General features: G+C 39.4%; 1 protein-coding gene across 7 annotated transcripts in view; it reads right to left on the reverse strand.

Annotated features, from left to right (window-relative positions):
- MED13L (mediator complex subunit 13L) overlaps positions 1-12969 on the reverse strand; it is a 273110-nt gene that overhangs the window by 53083 nt on the left and 207058 nt on the right. For all 7 annotated transcript variants that reach the window (XR_010318584.1, XR_010318583.1, XM_064272255.1 and 4 more), the window contains 4 exons: positions 8533-8678; positions 5419-5613; positions 4854-5042; positions 1173-1338 (listed from right to left, as the gene is read on the reverse strand). Coding sequence is in view for 5 of the 7 variants with exons in the window: in XM_064272255.1 (XP_064128325.1) it covers positions 1173-1338; positions 4854-5042; positions 5419-5613; positions 8533-8678 (696 nt within the window). In the remaining 2 variants the exon portion in view is untranslated. The remainder of the gene's footprint in view (positions 1-1172; positions 1339-4853; positions 5043-5418; positions 5614-8532; positions 8679-12969) is intronic.

The following is a 12969-nucleotide window of genomic DNA, read 5'->3' on the forward strand; positions in this document are numbered from 1 at the left end:
AAAAAAAATGTTAACTTGGAAATTATCTAGGCACTGCAGGTAGAAGTGAAAAGATCTCAATCACTCTAAAGGAAAGGATCATTTTTTCAAGTGACCAGAGATGCTTTTTAATTCTAGAATGTGACATGTGATTTTCAATGGCAAAGATTTTATCCACCACTCCTTTAGCAGCCTATTCTAAAACCAGTCCACTGGGAGATAAATGTATAGCAATGAATTGGCTAACAGCTGGATCCGAAGGACAGGTTTTAACTCTGTGTATGAAAATGTGAACAGTAGTTGCTTATGTAACCTTTAATTGACTTCTGCATGAGCAGAGTTATAAATAGTTACAGACCAGGATATCCACAGACATCCCCAGAGAACCAAGACTCATTGGTTTACCTGTATTAGTCGAAAGTGGGCATCTCACTCATATTATAGACAGATAACAAAATGTGCTGATTATGTCTACATTAAGTCTGGATAAGTGGTATTGGTTTTACGGACAATTGTTTGTCATTTTCATTTAGACAATTAAAATAATTACAAGTAGTCTGTTCTTAGAATCAATTCTCTTTTTTCCAAAAAATAAGTGAAGGAAGAAAGGAGAAAGGGAAGGAAGGGAGGAAGGAAGGGAGGGAAGGAGGGAGGGAAGGTAGGCTGAGGAAGTGGAAGAATACGGTTTCCCCAGACCAACAAACAGAAGCACAGCAGCTGTTACACACCCCTTTAATAGTTATCAGTTCAGTTCATAACGCATTGCCAATTAAAATGCGAAGGACAGTGTGTAAAAGAAAATGTGGCTAAGAATGTCATTTCCCTTTGTAACTAGAAAACATTCATAAGTTGGTATACAAGGGAAAACCAAACCCACTGATTATTGTCCTGACACTTAGGGTGAATCCCCGAGCCATCCGTGACGAAAAATATCAGATGAACATCATGCCAATCTTTAGGTGATCAAGAACTTTAACTACTTCCTGGATAATCAAACCAAGTAAAGTAAATGTCTCTATTTTAACAGCTTTGTTTTGAATTTTATTCTGTTACATTCTACAAAGATGAAATAACCAATCCAACGACCCCCTGCAGTTTGGTCACAGAACAGCGCAACTTGCTGAAACCTCTTCATGTAGCCATCACTGGGACGGTTACTAAACCATGATCCAGACACAAACCAAAAGACATACTTGGACTGGGTTCTGTTGAGGATGCATTCCTTCCAGACTCGATGGACCATATGATTGTGGAGTTTTGGAGGAATCTTCCCCGATCTCTTTGGACTGTGCATAGTTATCATCCCCCCTTCCTGGGAACCTAGGTGACTGACCGCACTCTGAGTACCTCCACTCTCACCTGGAAAGGAAAGCCAATTTGAAATGTCAGAATATTCTGGAAAGGTCTTCTAGTGCAGAGCCTGCTGGCTTATTTAACATAAGTACGCATTTTAATTGTTAAAACTCATTTATATAGAGCTTGGCCTCTACTCCCTGACAACCCCACTGTCTGTAGCTATGAGTACCACTTGTGTCAGAGTTAAACACATCGCCGCTCAGACACACACACAGAATCCGTTAAGGGCACGCAGAGGCATTCCTACTCCACAGGTCCTGGACACGTCTAACAAGGAAGGGCTCACGTCACAATATCAGAGATGTAAACACACAAGGATTTCTGAATCCCAACACCACAAATAAGTTCCAAGACCGAAGAGAACAGCAGAGGGAGCTTTATGCTCATTTAGTTACATAGCTGTGTAACTGCGCACCGCCCCGGGTAGGAAGGAGAAAGAAGTTAATGGCACAAAGCTTGTTAACAAGGTCAGATTTCAGATTTTTCTGTGGAACTGTCTGTCCTTATGCCTGACACTATTTATGAAAGCTTTGTACTAAAACACTGGAAGAGGTTGTCTCGACATTTTATATCAGAGGACTATAAAGTCACTGGTTTCTCTCTACTACTTACTTTTTCCAAAATATAGCTGGGATGCAATCCATTCCTTTCCACTCTGCCCACTATGACTACTGATAATACCTTTGGGTAAATTATGAGTATGGACGATTTCTATCTCATACAAGATAAACACTAAAGTCAATTTCCAATAATAAATTCATTCTATTAATTTCATCTATTTAATAAATATATTTTTGGTTTTATTCTCAGCAGAACTATGATACAAAACATCCTTACAGAAATAATCAACTTTCAGCACTGTAAAAAATCTCTTCTCAGAAAAAGAAGCATCTTATGTCATAAACTAAGGATTCTTGGTATCAGTGAAAGGAAAATTCCAAATGTTTACATCTGGAGGAACTGAAGCTTTCCTGCCCCCCAGAAAAGGATCATTATATTACAAATGAGATAAATCGAAGGAATGAGAAATTTGGTCTTTCATTGCTACCGTTTATTTTAAAAGTTTTCTGACTTGGTTCATGGTACAAAATAATTTATTTTAATTTTGCAATTGACTTTTAAATGCCTACTATGAAACTAGGCAAAGTGAAGAAAGAAACAGAAATAGATAGCATACCCTTCTTCCCCAAAATATCCTACAATACAGCTAAAGATATCAAACACCCATGGTATCATAAAGGAATAATTTATGGCCAAAAAAGGATGGAGGAGGAGAGAACAAGGCCAAAAGACTTTTCTGATTAAAGTTGGGTTAATGCTTTCAGGAAGATTTAATGATGTAACTAAAATGTGGGTGGTACCTTACACGGAATTAAAAAAGGCTTGTAGTCATGTTGTTAAATGCATGTCAAATGCTGCTACCCCAATTATCTCCATATACTAAGCAGGAGACGCAAGCTGATGTACCTATCCAGCTAAAGCATGAGTGATTTCACCAAAACTAGCTGGTCCCCCTAGACCCCCCCTGCAATCCAGGAGACTCTTGGCCATTTTAGGGCAACATAGCCCACTGAACCCCACATCCAAGAAAGCATGGCAATGCTGAGCGTTAGTCAGCTGCAGAATGGTAAGATGGGGCAGGGTTCTCCTGGACACAGCACTAAGGGTCCTAAGCTATAATCCAACGTGCTATGATGTGAAAACTGGGGCAAATTAATTTTACTACGAAGATACCAGCAGCTTTTATTTAGGATTGATGCAGCTTCAGGGGATTTATCCAGGGCCCAGCACAGGCCATACACAGGCCCAGCAGCTGTATAGTTACGAAGTCCACATTGAAACTCACTAAGAACAAAACCTCTTGTTTCTTGAACTGTGACTTTTAGAGCCTGGACTGATCTGAGGTCGGCACCTAGAGCAGGGCACCAAGCACACAGCAGGCCCTCAAGTTTCAGTGGCATACAAATTTCACTAGACACCAAGCAAAACACAAACAATATAAATGGATAACAGCTTAAAAATTTAGTGTAACTATTAAAAATCCAAGCCTTGATATGAAATGTGATTAAAACTTTTCAAAAGAATACTGACAATTCTAGTCTTTATATTAATATATCATCTTGATGATTCCTATTAAAGTGTGGGTCTCCCCCCCCCCCCCGCCGCCCCAGTGTAAAGTAATTTTAATAAAAATTGGCTCATGGCAAATTCTATCCCAAGGAATCATCCAAATTCTCTGCTATTGCATATCAGAGCTAGATGGTTTTTTTTTTTTTTTTTTTTTAACCATCTCAGCAAGTAAACGCCTCCTTAAAATCGGAGGCTAGCTGTTGTCCACTTCTGCATCTCCCACACAATGGCTAAGTAATTCCTTTCAGATAACTTAGTAATGTGTGCCAAACTGGAGTTGTGAGCACTGCTTTGAATTTTCTGAACTACCATTTATATACTGCTTCGCTATTTACAAAGCACTTTCAAATACGTTACCTCATACACGTAACAACCCTGGAAGTATGTATTATTTAACAGAGAAAGAAACTGAGGCTCAGAAAAAGTATGAGAATTAAATAAGGTCACTCAACTAGAAAGCGATACAGTCAGGTCTGAAAACCAGGCATGTTCATTCACAAAGTCCATAATTTTCTTCAATATATTCTTTAGCTGGGAACATTTACTGAATACTCACTATGTACTTTACAAAGCACTGTGCTACAGGCTGTGAAATATTCTTACCTAATCCTCATGAAAATTTCCATGTAGATGTGTCTCATGCTTGAAAGTTTGTTTTCAAAGTTTAGCTGTCAAGACTTTATTTACTCTGATGTTTCTACAAACGGCCCAAATTAAATGCCTATAAATAATCCTATCCTTTTCTTAGTAGCCAGGTTCCCAGTTAAAATGAGTTCTTTAACCACAACAACAAAAAAGTTAATACAGGAAATATAATAGTCAACAAAGAAGGCAAAATGCTACCAATTTAAACAATCTCTAAATTTTTTCAGGAAGGCAGACTGTTGAAGTTATGAAAATTTTCACATGTAATTAATATTTACTCTTAATGCAGACAGGTTACTGATGAGACAAAGCATTTATCTGGAACCCCTAGATGAGAGTGTAACTCTACAATACAACAGAGCAAGAGTTATCCCAGGCTTGCCCCTGGCTGGCAATGGCCATTTGGGCAAAGATTGTGGTCATTCTCTCTGATTTAGTGTTTACCATCTGTGAAAAGAGCAGTCTGCAAGTTGCCCTGCCTCTGTGTATAAAGGGGCAGGCTTTAAGAGAAATAACTAAATGGTTCAATTAGGACAAAAAATAATATGGGCTCAATTAAAATTGTGAAGCACATGAATTCTGTCTAAAAATGTCCTTCTCTATCCTGTAAAATCCCCATTTACTCTACCTTCAACCCTTCCACCAGGAACTTCTCAGAGTGAATTTCCTCACTGTTCCCTATCAAGGAGACGACATGATTTTCTGCAATCTCCTCCAGCCAGGACATCTTGGATTATACTCACCTATGAGAACCTGTTCTGGAGAGGTGGGAGGGGTAAGAGGCATCCCACAGTTACTTGGGTCCTTCACACTCCCAAGACCCTGCTGCCCAACTGTAATATGGCCTCCAGCACTGGTACCGCTCTGAGGAACTGGGATGTCGTTCTGAGAGATCAAAACGAAAGCTGACGGATAAACCATCCGCACACCACCTGTAAGGAAAGAAGCAGGCCTGAGGAGAGGGTTCACACAAGACTGCCAACTTTGTTTTACCAGTGGCCAAAGTCAAAGCTCCATGTTGAAAAAGAGATACTCATGAAGTACTGTCAAAAGTGATATGTTTCATTCTTCCCTAACTGAATAAGTGTTTAAATACGTGTTCCAACATTGTAATAGCATTTGGAATACAGGGACCATTGGTGCTTCAGGCAAGATAACTCCTCAGCACACACCACTATGTCAAGAGAATTAAAAAAGATAGGAAAATTACAGAGCTTGTTTCTGATGAATCCGAATGATTACCTTTTTAAATTAAGGAAGATCGAGAAGATAGAAAAAAGTTCTTCAGGCAAAACATTTTCCTCTTACCGACAATTACTTCGACTGCCACAGGGAAATCATCGTCATATCCCAACTCCTCTTCCTCTTTCAGTTCCTCTTTCTTTTTCAGCACCATTGGGTAGAAATACTGCCACTCCTCGATCAGCTTACGGGTGGCCGGGTCTGACATCTTATATGCTTGGCCTGTCAGCGTGCCGTTCAAGCCGTAAGGACTCACCAGTACTACAGGAGGTAGGAGTGAGGGAAGCACAGGTTACAGGTCACAGTAATCATTCCTACCAAAGTACGCCACATATCTGGTATTTTTAGGTTAAATCATAGCATCACTAAATACATATCACTCTTTCCTATCCCTTTTTAAAGTGTCATTTTTAAAAGTTTCTCGTTTTAGTATTTCTTATTATTTATATGCCTGTCAACTCACATCAATTTTTGAAGGAAATCAAATAGCTCTGGTGGCACAGTGGTTAAGCATTCAGCTGCTAACCACAAGGCCAGCAGTTCAAACCCACCAGCCACTCTGTGGGAGAAAGATTTAAAAAACCTGCTGCTGTTGAGTCAATTCTAACTCCATAAAGGTTACAGCCTTGGAAACCCTATGGGGCAGTTCTAACTCTGTCCTATAGGGTTGCTATGTGTTGGAATCAACCTGATGGCAACAGGTTTGGTTTTGTTTATCACACTGTCAGGCAGCTGTATCAACACACAGTATATAACCTATCTGCGCACTAAAGCATAACACATCCGTTTACTTACAGCTTACACAACGTGAACACTGAATCGTCCATAAACAAAGAAAACCATTCGGTACATACACCCTGAAACCTGTCTAGAACTTGAACATTCTTCCTGTGGCTCCTCAGACTGACTAAAGATCTTTGGTAATTAAAGGTCATATACGAGCAAAGCTGCCAACAGCAGAAAAGTCTTCAAGTACCAAGCTTACGACGTAATGCTTAGCTGTCATTTCCGTTTTGGAAGTCTGTTGATGAAACAACTCAAAGTAAAATGTATCTCATCAGCCAAAGTCCTCCTGTCCTCCTTTCTGTGTTTGACCTTGGTGTCATTTTCACTGAGCTAGACACAAAAATACAGTTAACATGGTACTATGAATAACCAGCCAGTTCTTTGCCTCAGGGTTAGTATTTCAACCTTCCAAATAATACTTTTCTGGGGATAAAGGTCACTTTCACTTAATCCTGAGTTTTAAAAAACACCTCAACACAGTCATCTAATGGGATGTCTTTTTGTTGTTGTTGACTTTTTTTTTTTTTTTAACAGCTGGATGGTATGTCACATCAGTCGAGAGAGAAATAGCATAGACACCACATATTTCATGGTGCCTTTCTGCTGTTCCTCAGTGATCCAACTGGGATGAAAACACTCCAACCAACGCAATTAATCAAGGGTAATTTCCCTGCATTAACACTTCTAGGAAATTCCTACATCAATTTTGGATAATTATGTTAGCCGTAATTATCTAGAGGCTAGCACCTGCCCTAAGTGTCTACCTCTTCCACACAACCATGGGAAATCAGCAGGATAACGTCCCACAGAAGTTTTCTATGGTTCGAGGCATTGTGACAAACTAGTACAGTTAAAACAAGTGGTCTAGAGGGACCTGGTATTCCTAATAATATCTCTCCTAACACAGGAGGTTAGTTTCCTTCCCTCATGACTAGTGATTCCTTCTGTTATTACCACAAATAAACATTGTTAATTTTAAGTGATAAAGCTGAAGTCAGACAGTCCTCAGCACTTTATACTCAAGCAAATGTAGTACTTAAATAATTCCCATAATACATAATATACATATACTGTACAACTCTCAAGTGAACAGCTTAAGGATTTTCCATTTTATAGCGGTCCATCCAGAAAACACCCAAAGCTACAGAAGGATGGAGTACACAGCTCAAAATGTATTACAAGTGTGTCGGGGCGGGGGGCGGGGGGCGTCTAGCTAATCATAAGGATACAGCTAAGTGAGGAGTCAATGTTCTTTTTTCCCGTAAAAAGCATGCTTAATTGTCTTTAGGGCAACGATCCGAATATGGAGGCTAAACGTTCACATAGCAGGCTGTCATGGTAATAAAAATACTTCATCAAGTTTGTTAAAATGTCAGTGTTTTTAGAAATTGCATTCTATCTGATATACTATTTCAACCAGATATCTCTAGTACTGACATATTACACTGAACCAAAAAAAGATTTTTTCATATGGTTCAACCTAACATTGTAACATTTAAAAACAGCTGCTCATAGAAAATTGTGATTTCCAAAGACAGAAACAAAGATTTAGAATGCCTAGTAAGATAAAAAGGGAATGGAGATATTTTGGTGATATCTAGGTGGTAATTAAAGCTGAGATAATTAAAATATTAATAGGCTAAATTACAACCAAATACCTATAACCAATGTAATCTATAAAATAAACAAATAATAAAGGTTATCGACATTGGTGAAGATACTACACACCTCTAGAAATTTTATTTGGGTTGAAATTTCAAATGCTAAGTTTCATATCAATGTTCTGCAAGTACCATGTACTTGGCACCATGTAGTGGAAACCCTGGCGGCATAGTGGTTAAGTGCTGCAGCTGCTAACCAAAGGGTCAGCAGTTCAAATCCGCCAGGCGCTCCTTGGAAACTCTATGGAGCAGTTCTACTCTGTCCTATGGGTCGCTGTGAGTGGGCATCGAATCGACGGCAGTGGGTTTTGGCGGGTTTTATAAGTACCATCTATCATTTACATTCCTGGAATCGTGTTAACGTACAAAACAATGAAAATTTCTCATTTAGAAGATTTATCAATTACCCATTGGAGTGCACTTTTCAGAGACTGGCCAATCTTCTTTTGTTCTAAAGGAAGTTCTCTTCATTTATTCCTCAGTACTATTTCACAAAGGCCAGGGTGCGTATGTGATAAAAAAAAAACTTCAGCAAAAAACTAGCAAGGTGTTATTACTTATTTGTGAAATGGGTAGTCTTGCCTTTCTTTTTCAGAAATTGACTTTTTGTGCTTAGCTTTAAAATGTCCATTTAAGCTAATGTTTCACCCTCCAAGATGGTACTGGGCAAGGTGGCTGTCCACGTGGTGGGGTGGTGGAGGGGAGGAGAGGAGGGCCATGGCCATGCACTTACCTTGAAATGGTGCAGGGGAAGACTGAGCCATGTGTATATGCTCCTCGTTGATCAGATAAATTGGCTGGTGTTGGGCAATCTCCACACTCGTGCATACATTACTTTCCCCATGAAGAAAGAATGTGAACGCACAGGACAAATGCTCACTAGAAAGAGAGAACGAAACACTCAGCTCTACATTTTGGTAGGAAATGGGTGCTACCAACCAAAAATACAGCTGAGATACAGCTTTACTTTATCAACCATCTAGCAAAGCTGACCTCTGATGATATCAATGCCATAAACCTCTCATTGATTGCGGACAATAATATAAAGATAAGTTGTTGACAATGACACTAAAGTAAAGCCGCCAGATAAGTATGAAAAATTAGTTATGCTGCATTCTGAACTTTGGAAAGATACTGTGCTTTCTGACTGTTTCATCTGCATAAAATCTATCTCCTTTGCCAACTATAAACCCCTAAGAAAGACTGGGAACAGGTTTCTACCTCACCCCCAGTGCCTAGCACATTACAAGGACTCAAACATTTGTTGCATCAAATAAATGAGAAAACATTTGAAAAACTAAAAAAAAAAAAAGTGGCCTTATGAACTAGATAGAAAAGTAACCCCTGAGCTGAGTCTGAAGTGACCTTTAACTGAGTCTAAGGACAAAGACAAATTTGTTTTTGCTTATGTTTGGTACACAATGACAGCAAATCTACCAGTTTACAACTCTACAGTAAGGTTAGACGGTTTATCCAAAAACAGCAATTAAGGACGCTGCTGTATACAAATTCCCAGGTAGAACTGCTAAGGAAATACAAGTCTCTAAAAATGGGCTGGTAATCTATTACGTTTAATTTTTACAATTTACTTCTGATAACAAAATTTTATTAAAATATCCTACTTCTGTTTTCCAGAGAACTGAAAAATGATAAAAATGAAGGGTTTGGAAGAAAAGTAGTTTAAAAATTACTACAGTGGCACATTCTTTCAAAGTTGTCAGCTTTGGCTCCTTTTCTTAAGATGGCATGTAAGAACATTTGCCTGATGAAATAATACAGGGAACCAAATTACTAAACACCACTAGGAAACCACCATTTTAAAAATCATCTCTAAGATGTTGCTTTTTTTTTTTAAAAGTTCTCTAAAATATTATAAAATATGTTCTGAGTACCACTTGAAAGAATTAAATTTTGTGTAAAACAAAGTCATAATGCTTTAAGGAAAAACTGAAATAAAGATGATAAAATTTTCACTCTATCACAAAGAAATATATATGTATTCTGCTGTGGCCAGTATACTGAGAAAACTGTGTTTTATTACAATGTGAGGTTTTGTCAAGAGGACACACTAAATCTTGGTGTCTGGTTATACAGCATGACAAAATAAACTCAAGATGATGACTAGAATTTTATACGAATTTTGAAAATTTTTTCACTCAACTTGACACCATACTTCCAAGTTTCAAGGTCACAATGAGGAAAAACTGTACATAATTTAAACATATACAGGTACAAAACAATACCACTGGCAAAACCATGCTGTCCTTTACAGAAACAACTTCAGAAACTCATCATCATCAACACACAGCATTGTGCCTGACACATAACAGGACCAAAATATAGGACTACAGATGGTGGACTGGCTAATTTTCCAGCTGTAAATTTCAGCTCAGAAGCTTGAACTGACTCGTCCTAATTCACCGCCACCATCAACTATAGTCAACGGCATATTTATAAGAGAGCTGGTTGGGGTTACAGATGTAGAATGCAGCCACAGAATATGCTCTTGATCCTACAAACTTCCAACTGCATGAAAATAAAGGCAACCAACATCCATCTACCAGCTAGTAAGTGCAGAGAACGGGGCAAGGCGCCTGGAGTCGCACCAAAGAAAATGTCATCCTTGCTCTCAAGGAGGATACATGCTAGCAAGAGACTGATGCAAAAATATATCTCTAAAACAAAGCCAGGCATAAATGCAGAGATAAAAATAAAAACAAAATGCTATTGGAAGGCTGAGGTGTAGCAATTTCTGTAATGTGAAGGGTCCAAATGCTCCAAGGCAAGGACAACTGAAGATGAAATTTCAACAACAGAAGGAAAAGAAAGGGGAAAGAGAGGATGAGGAGAAGAGATGTGGTTAAAAGCCGGACGTAGTTTGGAAATTCTATATGAAGGAATGGAGTAACGTGATGGCCAGGGCTGGAAATGGAGTCAGAAGCCACACCCTGAGATAACATAAAAGACTTTGTATGTGAGAAGTAACAGGGAGCTCATTTAAGGTTTGGTTTAAGAAAGTCAGTGAATCTAAAGAATCATGAAAATTTCAATAGAATTTGCTATATTTCAAAAACAGCAAGTTTAGAACAGAAAAATGTCCCACAAAGAGGCACAAATTTAAAACGTAGTAACTCAATCAATGGTCTTTTTCATTTTACATCGATAACTTTAAAAACAAAATGTCAAGACCATTAAAACAAGGTAAAGCAAACAGCAAGTTATAATGGAAATACAACAGAGGCCATCAGTAGTTATTAATTTTAATTAATCAATTTAGTTAATTTTTGGCAATTTACGTTACCTTTCTAACCGTAGTTCCTCATGTGTAAAATCAGCTGTTAACACAAAGAGCCCTGATTCAGGAGGTCTAGAGCGGACCCCCTCAAACTGGTATTTCTAACAAGTTCCCAGGTAATTCGGTAGCTATTCTGGGCCCAGGAACCCTACACTTTGAGAACCACTGGACTTGATGGGGAGCCCTGGTGGGATAGTGGTTAGGAGCTCAGCCGCTAACCAAAAGGTCCGCAGTTCAAATCCACCAGGTGCTCCTTGGAAACCCTATGGGGCAGCTCTACTCTGATCCTGTAGGGTCACTATGAGTAGGAACTGACTCAACAGCAATGTGTTTATTGGATTTGATGGCACCTCAATCCCTTTCCAGCTATAAAATCCTATATTTTTCTAAGATTACGTGAAACAAGAGAACAGGGATGACAATACTGACCTCAGAGAGTAGAATTCCCCCTTTGATCTAGCAATACCACTTCTAAGAATTTATCCCACAGATAAACCCATGTGTGTTAAAAATAAAAATAAAAGCTATGTACAAAGTTACTGGCTGCAGCACTGTTTGTAACAGTTACGGCTGAAGACAGGCAAAATGCCCACCAATAAAGGGCTATGCACTGTGCAACCACTTACAAGAAAAATGGCCTTGTCTATCAGAGACTGACATGGGAAAACCTCCAAAAAAAACTGTTATGAGAAAAAAAGCCAGATATAAAACAGTGTGAATAACATGCCCCATTTGTATAAAAATGGGGAAGAGGGGAGAAAAATACACACACACGTAATTTGATTACATTGGCATAAAATTTCTCTGGAGGAACGTACTTTAAAAACCTAGTAATTTTGGTTGCTTTTGTAGAGTGAGGCAGCATGGCTGAGGGAGAGAGAAAAAGAAAACTCAAAACAGTCTGATCCTTTCTGAGTGCGGGGCCTTGCGTCACACGGAAAGCAATGGTGGCAGGACATGAAGCAAGCCCCTGCCTCCTATCCCTGTGCAGGCGGCTTGTTGGCCTACCCGGAGCTGTGCACTAGAGGAATGCTTCATCCTGTCAGACCTGGCTCTTAGTCGAAGCCTCCTGAAATCATCTTTGATCTTGAATCTGTTATCCAAAATATTGGCTGTTTGATCAGCAAGCCATCAATATCTTTATATTCAGGTCACTGCTAAAAAATGGTGAGAAAGACTACTCTGAGGCTAGAGTCCTGGGTCATCTCATCAGAGAACGCACAAGTTACAAACTTGCCAGTGCTACCGCCCATTTACTATTTCTTTTTTTTTTTTTAAATAATTTTTATTGTGCTTCAAGTGAAAGTTTACAAATCAAGTCAGTCTCTCACATATGAACTTATATACACCTTACTACATACTCCCACTTACTCTCCCCCTAATGAGTCAGCCAGCTCCCTCCTTCCAGTCTCTCCTTTCGTGACCGTTTTGCCAGTTTCTAACCCTCTCTACCCTCCCATCTCCCCTCCAGACAGGAGATGCCAACACAGTCTCAAGTGTCCACCTGATATAAGTAGCACACTCTTCATCAGCATCTCTCTCCAACCCATTGTCCAGTCCCTTCCATGTCTCATGAGTAGTCTTCGGGAATGGTTCCTGTCCTGGGCCAACAGAAGGTTGGGGGACCACGACCACTGGGATTCTTCCAGTCTCAGTCAGACCATTAAGTCTGGTCTTTTTATGAGAATTGCGGGTCTGCATCCCACTGATCTCCTGCTCCCTCAGGGGTTCTCTGTTGTGCTCCGTCAGGGCAGTCATCAGTTGTGGCCGGGCACCATCTAGTTCTTCCGTCTCAGGATGATGTAAGTCTACAGTTCATGTGGCCCTTTCTGTCTCGGGTTCATAGTTATCGTGTGACCTTGGTGTTCTTCATTC

The sequence above is a fragment of the Loxodonta africana genome, chromosome 19, assembly GCF_030014295.1.
Source record: "Loxodonta africana isolate mLoxAfr1 chromosome 19, mLoxAfr1.hap2, whole genome shotgun sequence".
NCBI lineage: Eukaryota > Metazoa > Chordata > Mammalia > Proboscidea > Elephantidae > Loxodonta > Loxodonta africana.